The following is a 16,522-nucleotide window of genomic DNA, read 5'->3' as shown; positions in this document are numbered from 1 at the left end:
CTTCAACAAAGCAGAATGCAATCAATAAAGACCACTTTGTAGTTTAAAATCTGAGCTAGGATTTTCAAAGCATTGCCAGATCAAAACTTGAATAGTACTTAACTGTCTGCAGATGAACAGAAGTGCCAAATTCTAGTTGTATATCAATTTAGGAGCAAAAAAGTAGCCAGTAAGTGATGTGCTAAAGTCAATGGAGCTATGCAGCTTTGCACGAGCCAAGGAATTGACTTGATATATTTTGCATTAATACTTGTACAATTAGGTAGTGGAGGCCATTACTTGAGGTTTTATATTTGGTGAGAAGCAAAATTAAAAAAAGACTACTAATAATAGTGTTGTTGTTATTATTATTATTATTATTGTTGTTATTATTATACTGGCAGAAAAAAAGTTATTAACAGGGAACCTCAATGTATTGTTTCTATTTAAAAATATGACATCTATAAAGAGCAATAATGTTAAGTAGTCTTCATGTGTGGAAAGTTCTTTACTGTTACAAGAGCAATCAAAGGCAAATAAGCATTCCAGAAAAAGGTACATGATGATTCTTACTGCATTAGTTTCTTATTTAGGTTCACAGTACTAATAATGCCTTCTTAAGCTTCAGAACAGGGAAGGAACAGAGGCACATGTCCACCTGAACAATGTAATGTCCAAATTCCTTCATGCTTATGCTAATATAATTAAAGCATCAGGGCTGTAATTCACCCCAGTCCTAGTGGGAGCTTCCTTAATAGGAAAGGCTGGGATGCAGTGTACAGGTGAGTGCATCCTGCAGTCCCAGTGAGTTCCTGGCTGCTGCTGTCACCTGGACACTCCTTTCAAGGCTAGAGGCACCTGACCATGCCTGATTTGCAACAGTAAACTGTGATAATCTTAGGAATGCAAAGAAACCCTCTGTGGCCTAAGAAGTGAGCCAAGGAATGATGATTGCATGCTAGACATTGCAAACTGAGCTAACAGATGGAAGGGAAGGAGATCTCCTTGTACTGATTCCACAAAGGCTGATGACTGCTTGGCTTGGTTTTGCATCAGCTTAATTAAGCGTGCTCCTCAACACCTTCATCCTTGAGTTTATGATCTTCCTTTCTTCTTCCTAACTTGAGATATCTGAAGGCAACCGTGAGTCTGCACATGTGAGCCTCACACACGCTTCCCAAATAGATTTTCTTCATACAGCCACGTGAGAAACAGCAGAGAATGTGGAGATTCATCAAGCTGAGCCCACTCTCCACTTTGGTTTCCTTTAAGTTAGCTTCTCCTGCTTCCCCCTGATGTAGGTCCGATAGTAGAAGCGTAGGAAGAGAACAATGAGGCTGAGAATGTAGAGGAAAACTGCAGTGTTGAAGCCATCAGGGAACGGGCATTCTGTGAAGAGGTTGTAGGAAGAATGAACTGCAATGGCTACAAACTGGCACTGGAAGAAGGGGGGAAAAAGAAGCAGCCAGATTAGGAATTCTCCATGAGACACACCCCAACTGACCGCTTTGTCCATCATGAAGCATACACATACTAGTGTACATACTAGTAATATCCTCAGCTCAGAGTACCCCTTGCTTGCCTCTCCTGACATCCCTACAGAATTTCTCTTCCAAGCCCAACAATGTTTCTCCAATGTGAAAAGTTGCCACATGCCCTCCAAAGGCTCAGGTTTGCCCACTGCTGCAAGGGGCAGGGTTGGAATCCAGCCTCTCCCAGCTAGGAGCAGACCTCTGCCCTTGTGCTACTGCTCTGCTACAGGCCAGTAACTGACAACTTGGAATATGGAAACTAAAGGTGGGAGACTCCCTCTCTTCCCCAGTGGTAATCAGATTATTGTACCCCTAATGATTTTGGTATGTATTTTAGCTAACAGAGAGAAGCTACCAATGCTACTTTTATTAATTTAAACAGACATTTTTATTTCTTGTTTTTAATACCTCACTGAGTCACCTGTCTCAATACTCTGAAGCAATGAGTTCTACCTACTGAAAGTATGTTAAATAAAACTTGTTTGCCTGTGCTGTATTTTGCATTACAAATACCTTTTCACTTAATGCCACACTTCTGTGTTCTGCTTTTGCCATTCAGGATAAATAGGAATTCCAGACCAGCCTGCAGTGCACAACTATTTTACATCTACCCCAGCTCTTCCTTCTCTCCTCCAGTAACTGTGTATTTTTGTTTGCAGAACGTCTCTTTGTGTGGAATGAACTCTCCCACATGTTAACTGTAATAATTGTCCTTGTCTGACACATTGCTTTTCTGCTGAATCTTTGAGAAACCACAGGGTTGTCAGGATTTGTCACCTCTTCAGCAAAGAGGGAAAGAAAACTCAAAGGGATTCTTTACAGATAAAATTCACATATTTTTTCTTTAACTTGTCTCTGTTTGCCTGCAGTTACACACTCTCTTCCTTTCTGAAGAAACAGAAGGAAGGCTGCCCAATCTCCTGCCCTACTGAGAATCCAAAGTTTTCCCAAGTTACCACCCGCACTTTTCAAAATCAAGTTCTATTTTCAGGGCTCCAAAGGAGAAAAGGCTGCCCTATCCAACAGAAAAAGGAGAAATCGAGGGTTTAATTTGTTTTTCTTTCCTTCCCATTACAAAAGTGGGGGCTTATTAATTGATATGGTCACTGAAGGCTGGTTTCGTGGGAGTACTATTCAAAGCAGGTCACCAATCAGTTCACCTTTCATAGTGGCTCATGATGACACGTAAGGACGTGGTGACTTCTACAGGCAGCAAACAGGAAGAATCGAGCCAGTGACAGGACAGAGACAGACAGTAGGACCATCCCACCCCAGACACAGAAGTGCAGAGAGGAACAAATGGAACTGCTTACCAGCTGCATGATGGTTAGGTAATGCTTCCACCACAGGTAACGCTTCATTTGTGGTCCCAGGCTGGACAGAGCATAATAGCCATACATGAAGATGTGTACAAAGGAGTTAAGCATCCCAATAAAGAAGGCTGAGGAGTAAAGAAGCATGAACCTTCAATCCAAACTCTGCTTAGGAAGCATATTATATTCTCCCTTCTCATTTCAGTATATACTCATCCCATATCTACTGTTTAGATACTGAGAAAGAGCTTCAAAGGCACCAAACTCCTGACTGAAGCGTTCTTTACTGGTGTAAAGGTCATGTAGCCAATGTGGCTTTCAAAACAAGAATATCCCAGCAACTTGGGTAGGACTATGGAAACATACCTTGTCCTCCAGGCACATATTTGACCCCCAACCACCAGTTGAACAGCATAGTGCCATGATGGTACACATGGAGAAACGTCACCTGCTCTTGTTTCTTGCGCAGAATAAAGAAAAACTGAAAGAAACCAGATAAAGGAAAAACTTCAGTTGAGGTGTTTAGACAAAAGCTTTGACACTAAACATGGTTAAGAGTCGTTCATGATGATGCTGAATCTCCCAAACCCATTTACTCTGCTGTGTATAAAACTGGTGAAAATCAACACATGCAAGAGATCTTACATTGTCTGGAATGGGGAAGAGCTGGAGGGTAGAATATCTTCTACAGAGCCCCAGCTGTTTTTACCACTGGCTTCAGGTCCCAAGGTCAAAAAAGGACACATCTGAATCGTTTAGTTTCCATATGATTCGCAGTTGCTTAAGTCTGGTGCTTTTCAGGACAGAGGTTAGATATTTACTGATACCAGAAAAATATCCACCAAAAATATGTTGTGTTGAATGCTCAAACCCTTCTGGAATTTGAATTAGTGAAGAGAATTACTCTGGCAGATGAGTATGTGTCAGGTCACTGTATTTTGTTGTGCACACATGCACACAAAAAGTGAAACTGCTTTTCAAAGACACAGGGCTCTCAAAAAGCTGCTTTTGTTGCTGATGAAAACAGAAAGAAAGCAAGTTAACACACTGGCAATGGGCCAAGGAGGGCTCCATGTGCTGATTCACTTTTCAGACAGTGTGCTGTCACCTTGCCCCCCAAAAAGCTGCAGACTGTGAAGTCTAAGGCAGGCTAGGACACAACTTACTTCTGCTGAGAAATGGAATTCCCTTGTTAGTGCAGTCAGTTATTTATAATGTAGGAAGACACCTTTAGACAATCTATGCAATGGTACTGTCTTCAGGTGAACTTTAAATTTTGTATGGGACACAAACCTTTAACACACAACTTTGGGATAATCTGTGGCAGCAGAAGTAGCAGGACACATACATTTGCAGCTTCTTTACTGCTCAACTAACCACTGTTAGCCAGCCAGCCAGGCAAGGGCAGATCCTGCCTGGCAGCCTTAATCAGCTGGTAGCTAAGATCTTGGGAGACCATCCTCACATTAGCCATGGTTAAAACACCTCCCCTAGCCCTGTGGTTAGGAGGGAATTCCCACCCACAGAAAGGATGCTGAGGAGTGAAAATGTGTGGCCGCTGCTATGGGGGCAGGCAAATGTTACAGCAGTGATTCTTTTCTGCACAGAAGCTTTTGAGGACGCCAACTAGGATGGTACCCAGGGGTGGTGCTGGACTCCTGCAGGCCAAGCACCTGTCTCCACCACAAGCGTGCTGGAGCTGAGCCCTCTTCTTTAACATTATCAGCCTTATTCCTACAAACAGGCAGAGCGGAATCCATGAAAACAGTATTTCCTGGAAAGCACCTCCCAGATCAATACAGGATCAACAGAGGACATTACTTTGGTACCCTGCCCCGTTTTGGCAAGGGAGTCACTTACTCCCATCCCCAGTCCCGCTCAGGAGCCGAGCCCTCCTTACCGTGTCAAGTAGCTCGATGACTTTGGAGAAGAAGAACCACCAACACACTCTTGCCATCTGCTGGGCAGCACAGAGAAACGCTGTTAGACCTCAAAGCATCACTGCTCAGACCAACCGCCTGAGATGTTCAGCTGTGCACTATTGTGAGCGCTGCCCAGCAGGGATCGACAGCAACGGGGAAACCCTAACACCTAAAGGGGTTTTGTTGGTTGGTTTTTGTGGGGTTTTTTGCTTTGTTTTGGTTTGGATTTTTATGGCTGTTGCTTTTTCAAGGTGGGAGGTCAGTAAGAAACGTTGATCTGGGGGGAGGAAAGACATTCGGGGTTGCTTTGGCTGGTCGGGCGACTGGTTTGCTAAGTTGCTTCCTCTTTGACAAGGCAAGAATGAGCTGCTCAGAAGCTGTTTCTAGACTGATGCATCTGAAAAACTGAAAAGATTATGTCCATGCTTGGAGATGTTCCAAGTCTGGGTATATCTGGAAGAAAAGCATAACGGCTCTGAGTTAAAAAAGAAAATAAACTCATTCAGCATTTTGGAAAGCTATTTTTAGTCAAATTTCTCTCTGCTAAAGAAAAAAAAAATTGTTGAGTAAGGTTTATGTCATGCAACGTTGAATAGATAAAAATTAGTTTTCTTGATGATACTTATTACACAGAATCCTTACACAATAATGGAAAGCCACATATATTTCAGAGGCAATTTGCAATTTGTATTAGATATCTCTCTTCAGACATAGGATCCCCCTCTCTCCAGTGATTAAAGAGGGAACTGAGGTGGCAATGTTGATTGAGATGATTAATTTCTAGACAACTAAAGCAAAGTGCCACTGTTGAAGCAGACAATTAAGTGAACTAGATTTACAAGCAACAAACTGAGGTAGAAGCCTTCTTAGGCATGCAAATTGCTATTGAGCAGCAAAACAATCTGCATACCCACGGGAGGAGCAGGGAGTGATGCAAAGTTTGTATAGTACTGTACCCTCATTCCTAGTTCACTTTGGCTGTAATCCACTGGCTGGCACAGGTAGCTGTAGTCATCCAAGATTGAAGTTACCAGAAACTGAAACAAAAGAAAAGCAATAGAAATCCATTTTCTGTTCAGTGTCATCTGTTAAAAAAAGATGTGCATAGTAATGCTGAGGTAATAGGGTCTCCATCTAGTAGTTAATGACATAAAAAACATGTCAGCTATACAGCTAGGGAAATAATAATATCCTAAAATAAAATACTTCACATCCTCATTGAAATCTGAAAAAGAGGGTGCTGTTTGACCAGATTTGTAACTCTTGATGTAATCACCGGAATGCTCAAAAAATGCTTCCGCAGGAATAGTGAATTTTAGGTTTCAGAATCTTTTTGAAAGTAAACTGTAACCAAGTAACAAGTAACCAGCATCACTGAACAACCAAGCACAGGCAAGCAATTTTCATACCTGTCCTCAGATCAAGTAGTATTTGCTCAAAAAAATAACAATTTGCTTCAACTAGATGTAACAGTTGTGTTATAAACTGCCAAGGCAAATTTGTTGACGTAAAAGTGTTTTTCAAACCTATTCAGCCATACTCCCTTGAAGAGTTTTCAGTGACCTACCTAAACTAGGCAGAGGCATGTAGAAAGGCTTATGCATGGTGAACGTGTAGAAAAAAATGTCAGCAATTGTTTTCTGCAGCAGGAAGCTGCAGTGTGCTTGGAACTCTTGGAGAAGCCCGCATGAGTCTGGAAAAGCAGTTCTCATTCTCAGCTATGGGTCCCTCAGCAGCCAGACCCAAGACAAAAGGGGGAGGTTCCACGTCCTCTGTATGTTCTATGTCTACTGCAGAGATCACAACTTTCAACTTGTTCATTCAGGAACCTCTCAATGTCATTTTTCTGGATGAAAGGATGAGGAAGTGAGGCATGCTTTGGAAAGAGCACTTTCACCTGGGCAACACCTTTCCTCTTGTGGCAAAACGTAGACATACCCAGGTTGGCTCCCACTCTCGTCATCACAGTCAGTCAGCAAAAGCTGTTGAAATGGCTCTGGCTTTCGGGCACTTCCTGGATGCTTCCCTAGGAGCCAACCCTGTCTCCTCACCTCATAAAACATGTAGGTGGATAAGACCATCATGGCGAGATTGTAGGCCAGGAGCAGCCCTCGCAGCTTCAGCGCTTCCCGCTTCTGCATGCAGGAGGGTCCCAACGCCACGGCCAAGAGGTAGAGGGCAAAGAGAAGAGTGACTGGGAGTGGAGAGTGCACCAGGGGCCATGGGTCTGTCCTCGGGTCTGAAAAGCAAAACAAGCAGCCAAAGCTGGCACACTCAGATGCTGTATGGCAGACGGATTGAATGACTTCCCTTTGGCATGCCCTCTGCTGCCTGCTCTCCAGCAACAGGAAAACTGGTGTCTGATGTGTCTGCCCAAAGCAGCACTGCAGTCATTCTTCCACCCTGGAGCTCCATCTGCCAGACTTTAGAGGCTTTAGCACGTTTGGGTTTGGACTCTAGTACCTAGAAGACTGTTCTGCTGAGCACCATCCTACTGCAGCACAGTAGTGAGCAGACCTTTCCTGTCCTTAGCTGGACTCCTCATCACAGGCTGCAGGAGTGTCCCACATGCAGGTGAAAGGAGTGGTTGAAGGCACATGCAGGGATGCACAGAACAAACAAAACAGTTTGTGCATCTTCGAAGCTGTGAATATTTGCAACTAAATAATAAAACTGTTAAAATAACTGATGCTGTTTCCTTCCTGCCCCACAATGCTCAGAACATCAGAAATTCTCTACCTCTTAATTTCTATATCTGCTTAGAGGGCAGACTCCCTTAAAGCATGACATTTAGCTGGAAAATGACAAAACACTTTTCCCTGCTAAAACTGCACTTCAGCTCCTCAGCAAAGGGAAGTGCAAGGAATTTTCTACCATGCCTCTTAATCCTGCCTCATCCCTCACCCACAGAAATGCAGGATACATTGTACCTGCAGAAACATGCTCTAGCAATTGAAGACAGAAGTCTCCTAATCAAAATGCCAAATCTCAAACATGAAGCAGTGGTTTCTATTAGTGTTGCACCTGATAGTAGGTTTTGTTGGCATCACAAGGAATTTAAACCTCAAATTATTAACTCTTTGGTTTGCAAAGCTTTCCTCTGCACATATTACAGGAATTTTTGAAAATTCATTTTCTTTAATATTCCAGACCTAACAGGCTATTCTCAGCACAACTTCCTTATCACTCTACAGGAGCCCATTGTACATTGAACAGAAAGCTGCTAAGAGTTACCTACTATGGCCAGGGAAAACCCCCCATCCCTTCAATCCTTACTCTGATCCAGCTGGAGTGTCCCTGAGAGATACTTCACAACTTAAAGGAAGTTCATGATCATGGAGAAGGAAAAGGGAAAATCTGGCTGGTGAAGAAAATGTGGACTTATACAAGGATCATGTTTCTTCTAGATTTGTTCTTCATGATCAAGCTTTTAATGTGGAAATTCATATCTCTACCTACCTCCACTTTCAATGACCCAGTTGTAGAATTCCTGAGTTTTCTGCCAAGTTGAAGCCATCTCAAGTTCTGGAAAGAGATTAAAATTAGCATGTCCAGGTTCAGATTAACCCCATTTATCCTAGTCTTGACTGAGTCTTGAATAAGAAAGCTCCTTAAATAAAGGCTCAGGACTAGAGCTAATTGAAATAAAATAGTTTACTTTCTGTAGAAACTGAAATTTTGGATGAGGATTAGAGTAATTCTTAAAAAAAGAAGGAAGAGAATCCCCCTGTAATGATTAGCTATATAACTTCTATTCCCAGATGTTTACATTTCGTTTAAGTTTCCCCTCCAGAAGTACTCTAAGAAGCTGTATGCAAAGTACTAGAGCCAGGAGCAATGTGTACCATGTTGGGAAATCAATCGTGTGACTTTTTTTCTAAAGCAGTGTAAGCACAACTTTCACACAAGGATCCACAGCAGGTGGGATAACTGCATCCTTCTGTGAGCACCCAGCAGGTGCAGTGTTAGCGGGCAGTTTGGGATTAATTCAGTACTGTTGCAACTCTAGAGATGTTAACTGAGCTATGTTGGTTATTTGGCTTTCTGAGGCCCAATTGATACACTAAGTTAATTTTGCTTTATCTTTTATATATTCTATAATACGGTATATTAGAGTACTCATATATAATATACTCCTCTTCCCTGCTTTCCTTTAGAAGGATGAGTTTTTCAATGGCATTTAGAAATTCACCTAAAAAACACTTTCCTGCAATTACTTTCAATAGCTTGTGTTATCTGCCCTAGTTCTGTTTGCCCATTAGCAAATACACAGAAGCAGTTTCATCTTGGTTTCATCTCCTCCTGGTACTGAGAAAAGCATTTACTCCTTTGACTCCACAGACTGCTGAGTACAGGAGTACCCCCACTGAGTACAGGAGTACCCCACCTCCTCTGAACCTGTTTCCTACTCTCCTGTGCTTGCTGGATCCCTGCAGCACAGTAGCTTGTGCATGACACAGCAGGGAAAACTGTAGCCTAATATAAGGCATCTTATAACTGGTGTAAATGTGTTTTAAGGAGCCTTATGAATATAAAGTTCCTTCAGATCACATAGCTCTTTCTGGTACTACAAACGCATAAGAGTATGTCCAGCACTGTTTCCCAACTGTACTTCTGACTTTGCACATCTGGATAAAACCTGTTAACATGAACAAGGCTCTGCTGCAACCCAATTGTATACAGATTGACTCTGGTGAAACAGAGCAAGCAACAGGACTTGCTGCACCTACACACCCACGTCTGCAGACCTCCCAGCCTGACATACACCCGTGGTGTCAGTGACAGAACCACACTTGCATTAATTTCTGTCCTGCTGTCGTTTATTGCAGTCAAAACCCTTTTTGGTGTCTTTCTCTGACACATACCCCGAGACCCTCAGGACAAGCACATCTCATACACATCCTGACACAGAAACACATGCCCTTGTAATCCAGGCAGAGTCTGCCAGCAGAGAGATTAGTCAGTGATTATCAGCTGGCTCAGTCAAGCCAGCAGGGATTTCATGTGGTTACATGCCCTCAGACAACGGATACACATTCCAGCTCAACTCCACTCCACTTCCTCTAAACCCTCAGCCTGAAATGAACGGGAAAACCCAGGAAGGAAGAGAAGACTTACCCCAGTTGGCTTCGTAGCTCCCTTTCTCCAGAGATGTCCTCAGTGTCCAGCTGCTGCTCCTCTCTCTCCGGGCTCACACGGCAGGCAGACAAACATGAAGCCTCCAGAGCATTAAGCAGACACAATGCTCGGCTTTCTTCTCCACCAGTGAGGCGAGTACATGCCCTGCCAGGTCTCGCACAGATGGGGTGGATTTTCACACCTCTTAAGAGCAGTTCAGCAGTACCCACTGTGAAGCCACAGGGAGCTGCTGGCACTGTGGTGTTTGTTGTCTGGTAACTTTGCTGCATCGGAGGTTACATCACATACTCCTCCCCCTCCCCCTCTTGCCTCTACCCACATGGTTTATCAGATTAGGGAACTGGGAAGAGGAAGAAACAACAGCAGAAGAGGACTGGGATTCCACAGAAGTGAACCACTGACCTTTAAGAGTCATGCCTGGGAGTCTGGCCAAATCTTCATGTAGGAACCAGGCCAGGTTTCTTCTGCCAGTTTCTTCAGAACAAGTCAAAACAGCTTTTCAAGGGTAAAAGGTGAGGCAGCATACCTGGACAAGACCCTGAAAAGTAGTCTGCTTGGGCCACTCTTTCAGCCCATCCCAAAGGGCTGTCAGTGAGCCTTCTGTGGGACCAAAATAAGTTCAAACCACAAAATGAAGCATCAGAGAGTGATGGGAACCCCCCGCCCACCCACTCACACAGGGAAGGCAAAGCAAACTCAACTGGAGTCACCTCCATGTGTACAGTCTTTGGCCCTGGGTGAGTCACACGGTTTTTACAAGATTTATGAGAAATTTATCTGGAGTTTGACCATGACGCCAAGTTTCCCCCTCCACGATCTCCAGCAACCCCCCCCATCAAGTAAAAAACCTGGGAGCCCTGGTCAGCAGTGGCTCAAGTCAGTCAGTGCAGTGCGTGTGATCCATCCCTGGGAGGAGGTACCAGTGCAGAACAGGCAGCCTGGCCCCATCCTGCCAAGGAACAATGCAAAGCCAAGTGACAGGGTTCTGCTTGGTTACCTGAGGTGGACCTGCACTTGGGTGCAGAGAGGAGCTCTTATTTTCCCAGTGGGTGAAGCTGATTAGCAGAACTCTGAGAAAAGAGAGTAGCCATCATACCTTGTCCCACCGTGTTGTGTCTGTCACCAGATCTATCGCAAGCACTTCCCAAGGGCAAAACATCAAAGATTAGCTTTCAAAAGCAGGATCATTAGACATGTGGTGATTGTTTTTCATCAAAACACACCACTTGTTGATGCTGCTGGACAGCTGGACAGTTACTGTGTTTCCATGACTTGTGGAAACTAGGAACCAAATCAAAAAGATGCTTTGGGAAAATGTGATTTAGGTTGTAGGCTTTGTATTTTAGAGGTGAGGGTGCAGAAGGGGAACCCAGTTTAGAAGGAGTTTTGATTGACCTTCGGTATGAAATGGAGTTCTTTGGTCGTTTGGGGCTTTTTTGTTGATCCAGTTTATTGGTGGTGGAAGTTCAGGGAGACAATGATAGTGAACTTTACTTACAAGTTCTTGCAGAGCTCCTTATAAAGGCTCTTTCTCAAATATTTTAATTGTTCATTAACCAATGGGTTTAATTTCTAAAGTATTGGTGCCCAAGTCCTTAAAAATGGTCTGTGATTTGTCTCTGCGAATCAATGGAGGTAATAAAACAGAGCAGCCCTTTTTACCCATCTATTATTTGTGGATGGGATTGTGTTTTATTACTTCTATTTGGTAACTTAAAGTAATGTTTGTTAAGCTAATTATACTGCTATATATAAGGCTCAGAAATATAAAGACACACTTTTCCATCAAACGTTTTTATCCATGTGTAAAAAAATCAGCTGAAGTGAATTTTCACAAACATTTAATTTGGGGCAAAGTGTTTTATTGTTAGTGTAAACCAAAATGTAAAAAACCACCCCAAAAATACTGTGAAGCATATTTCATTTTTTAAAACCTGCCCTGTTCCTGAAGTATTTCCAGTGGTCCTGCTACAGATATTCATTAGCACAGCTAGCAGATGGGGAGATGACATCAGTTACATGGTACTTTTACACTCCAAGAATGGATGTACACATCCAAGAAAGGATGTCAGCACAGCTGTGAGGGCAGCTTCATGGGCAACACTGACAAAAGCCATTGAGGCTTTTATTTTCAGCAAAAACTCAATAGAAAAAAAAAACCCACAACAATAACAAAACAAACAAAACAAACCAACCAACCAAACACACAAAACTCAACAAAAAAAAACACCCCCTAAACATTGCTTCTTCACTGACATTGCATCAGGGGAATTCTGACTGCCAAACTGAATTGGGTTTTTCATTCAGTGACTGGTCAATAACAAGGGCATTGCAGGAACAGCAATTCCAGGCATAGTAATAAGTATCTCAGCTCTGTACGAGGTATGACAGCTCAGACAGGTCAATCAGAGATTTAAAATATTGCCTATTCTAAAACCTGGATATCTCCTGGATGTAATATGGACATTTGCCTCAAAATAATGATCAGTAACAAATACCAACATTAAAACAGTTCAGAGCACTTCCAGACAATGCAGATGTTGTTATTTGGCCCTCTGATTGCACAAGTGAACAGAAGAGACCTGTATCAGTACTTGACAAAGACAAGGAGCAGTGAGCCATTTTGTCTAGCTATCTAGAATTGTGGCTATAACCAACCTAACAGTAGTTTAGTACGGGCTCCAAAGGAGGTGAAAGTCTGAGCCATAGCCAGGCCAACAGCTCCACTAGTTTCAATCTGTTGTCTGAAAACCCACAAAGGTTTTCAGAGTCATAGATGTATATGAGCTTGGAACATCAGTCGTGTGACCAACATATGAAAAGCAGATGGTTTTGTTCCTTTAATAAGGAACAAAGCTGTGTGTACAAGGAGTCTCATGCTTACATCTCCCATGACATGTAATATGACTATGAGCCAACCACTTTTTTTCCATACATATGACAGCCTAAGTGAGCCTTCTTTGAGAAATTCCTGCTAGGCAGAGTGGCTGCATGGCAGTGATCTCCTCTTGAGCTGGGACACCTCTCAAGTTTGCTCCTCTGCTGGGCAGGCTGGCTGCATGGCAGTGATCTCCTCTTGAGCTGGGACACCTCTCAAGTTTGCTCCTCAAGGCAGGGAGACCTTTTACCAATGGCAGATCTTTAGCAGGTGACTGAGAGCATGCTGAATTAATGACAATGAAACATTACTAATCCATGAATCTATTAAATATTATTATAAACTTTGTGTAGGTAATTTCATTAGACATAAACTGAACCAAACCTCTCCACTGTTACACGTATGCAGATATTCATATGCAGTGTTTTAAATGCAGATATTCAAAATTACTTGTCATTTGTGGGCCACCTGAGCCAGAATGAAGTCCAAAGGAAAATGTGCACCACTAGTTTGCAGCACACGCCCTGGGTGGCACTGTCCTGAACTGACAGAGGGTCCTGGAGTAGGAGCCAGGCTTCAATAAGATGTAAATGTCAAAGCTGCAGGTGCCACAGAACGGGGAAGAAAGTAAAAAAACCCAGAATCTCTCATTTAGTTCCTATCTGCATCTGCACTCTTGCTAACCAAGGCCTGCAGCTGCTTACGGGGTAATACACTTCCTAGGGTGAATGTACCCAATTCATGAGAAATTCAGTGACAGAATCAGATTGTCAACACTACCAGCAAATGAAGCACTATCCTGTTCCTTGACAAGACTGTCCTCCAAAGAAAGCCCTGAACTTCTGAAATGGCATCTTCACAATCGTATTTGTGTGTGTAATCTCCCCTACTTCACACTCTTTAGTAACCACAGCAGCTTTCTATTGCTAACAACAGAAATAAAAAGCAGCTGGTTTCTCAGCAATGGATAATGTAACAACAGATGTTTTTGCAGCAATAAAAATTCCCACAGAATAATAATTGAATTACTTCATTTGTTTTCCTAATATGCAATTTCCAGCTTAGATATGTTTCTGGAGAAATACAGTGATTTCAGGTGACAATCAACCATCATTAAAACACTGAAAACCTAACCAAACTTTTCAGTATAATTGTGTCTACTCCACAAAGGTCTTGTGCATGAAAAAAAACATCCAAACTCCTATCTATTTAGAGCAAACAGAAGCCCCTAAGATGTACACTGAAGCAGCTGAAGGAAAGGGCTCCTTCTAGCACAGGGATTCAATTCCTTGCTTGCCACTCATACACCAGGCAACAAATTGCACAGACCTTAGAAGGTTTAGTGCAAATTACAGAAAGAAAGGTTTTGGCAGAGGTACTGAGCAGCCTGTCTCTATACATAGGACTGGAAGATTACAGCAGCTCTTGTGTAAATTATGGCCTCACAAAACAGAATTTTAACTTTACCAGCATAGGTTTCTCAATTTAATTATTATGCACACAATATAAGAAGCATATTCTGAGGTCCCAGAAAAGGAATTTAACCTCTTGATGCCTCAGTTTCCAAATCTGGAAAGCAGAAGGAAAACTTCCTACCCCAGAGGAGCATGGGGAAGATGACCTGCAGTTAGTCTACAGCTGTCAGCCATATTCCACCAGTTTGGGTGCAAGACCAGGGTTGCTGGCTCTGAAGCTATTGTCTTCATGACCTTGAGCAAGTGATTTCAGGTGGAATCAGCTTACGAGGCACCTACAGTTAGGTGTCTACACCTTATCTAGCTTCTATATATTTAGGGGAGCTCTAAGTACTGATTCATCTGCCCAAACACAGGCACCTACTGACATGCAGAGTGCCCTAAGGTATCTCACCTGACCTCCCTCAAGGAACTTCCAGTAGCACTAGGTACTTATGGGCAGGGCAGAGTCCTCCTTGCTTCGATACTCACTTTGTCAGTCTTGACTTCTTATTTGACCAGTTCTTTGAGGGAAGAATCTTCTCTCATCATGTGCAAGCATCAGTCTTGGTTGTAGAAGCCTAAAACAGCCCTGACCCCAAAGAAGCATGCCCAAGCAACTTCTAGCCCTCAAGGACCTTAAACTTCCATCTCAAAATCTACTGACTTAACTCAGTGTCATTCCAGAATTGAACTGTGACTGGTAAGAAGAAATAACTTAATCCAGACCACATCCTGGGCTGCATCAAAAGAAGTATGTCCAGCAGGGTGAGGGAGGTGATTCTCCCCATCTACTCTGGTCAGATCCCACCTGGAGCACTGTGTACAGCTCTAGAACCTTCAGCACAGGAAAGACATGGAGCTGTTGGAGAGGGTCCAGAGGAGGGCCACCAAGATGATCAAAGGGCTGGAGCACATCTGCTATGAAGACAGGATGATCTTGTAATGAAAATGCTGGCATTAAAAGCAAATAATGTGTGTTCTTGATCTGTCAAGCTGATAGGGATTCTGAAAGTCTAAGACATTTCTTCCTCTTCTTGATCGCCTGGCAGATACCCATAGATCTTCTCTCTGCAAAGATGTCTACATCAAATTAGTCTTACCCAAACCTCTGTGGTGCCACCATGCTTTCATCCACTTCTGTTTCAGCCCTACAATTGGAGAAACCTCCCTAGAGAAACTGGTATGATTACTGTCTCACTCCATTTCACCTTCAAATCTTTCACTTTAATTATGCCTGCAAATCACTGGCATGTGGGGGCATCTGCCAAACCAGAATGTCTCCCTAACTCTTACCACTTTTCTTTCTGTTTCCATTTTACTTACTTCTACCTTCATCCTGCTTCTGCCTGCAAAGCACTTAATCATGCCTAACATGCTCTGCAGTGGCCACACACAGTGACTACAAAAGTTGCAATAAAATGGAGGATGCAACATCCCCTTTCCTCCTTTCATGATCTGATGCGTCTGGTCCCAGTGATCTGGAAGCCAAATAGAGTAGCTATTTATAGGAGCCAGAAAATTAACATCTCTACTTTCTAACTTCTAATGGTGGATTGTGGCCAACAGATAATACATAATGTTCTGATTTCTGTCCTTCTGATGAAATTCCTGTTCCAAAAACCAGCAAACACCTTCCTAAAATTGCCTCGCATTTACAATAGCCAAAAAGTTTCAGTTTTGTTCTGGCTCATACTTACTATCAATCTATGCACAGCCTATGTGAAATAAAAGACTTTGCCTTGAGTTAATATAACTCAGAAGAAGAGGCATAGTGACACAAAATCTTCACCCAGGCAACCTACCTTCCTTCAAACTGAAAGGAAGTACTAGGGAGGACTTGGCTGCTTTTTAGATATGCTGTCACAGTAATGAAAACAGGGTGATTGATCACTGGGTCAACAAAAAAGCTGTTAGTCTTCCATTTATTGCAGAAAAAAAGATGCCATTGTGACTCCAGTTCTGGCAGGCTCCTTTAACTAGTGGTGAATCAGTCAATAACTAGCAAGGCCATATGTAGTCCAACAGCTGCACAGCTGCATGGTCAAATGGAGTGACGTGAATCCTTTGTAACACCCTGAGGACTTGTGAAGCTTAATTACTGTTTACAGATGCTTGGAGACCTTCAGATAAAAGACAATATGTTCTTGAGAAGCATCATTAATACCACTGTTGCTACCAGCTAGTACAGTCCTCATAAAGGTGACAACAAATTGGTCAGGGTAACACGCAGGAATTCTCTCTCTCCTGCTGTAGTTCACAGCAAAGAGGAACCTACTGCTTCCTAATTCCCCTGCAATTATAT

At 42.9% G+C, this 16,522-nt stretch overlaps 1 protein-coding gene across 1 annotated transcript; it reads right to left on the bottom strand.

Annotated features, from left to right (window-relative positions):
- Positions 1-1,246: 1,246 nt before the first annotated feature.
- LOC104395237 (elongation of very long chain fatty acids protein 4-like) lies at positions 1,247-8,263 on the bottom strand. The gene is made up of 7 exons (XM_010004923.1): positions 8,206-8,263; positions 6,798-6,985; positions 5,703-5,783; positions 4,725-4,781; positions 3,191-3,305; positions 2,825-2,952; positions 1,247-1,417 (listed from the first exon to the last, which is right to left on the bottom strand). Exons 1-7 carry the CDS (start codon positions 8,261-8,263, stop codon positions 1,247-1,249), a joined length of 798 nt encoding a protein of 265 aa, XP_010003225.1.
- Positions 8,264-16,522: the final 8,259 nt, after the last annotated feature.

The sequence above is a fragment of the Chaetura pelagica genome, unplaced genomic scaffold (assembly GCF_000747805.2).
Source record: "Chaetura pelagica isolate M959 unplaced genomic scaffold, ChaPel_1.0 scaffold429, whole genome shotgun sequence".
NCBI classification, from domain to species: Eukaryota; Metazoa; Chordata; class Aves; order Apodiformes; family Apodidae; genus Chaetura; species Chaetura pelagica.
Note: the sequence above shows the minus strand (reverse complement) of the source record. Positions and strands in the feature narration are given on the sequence as shown.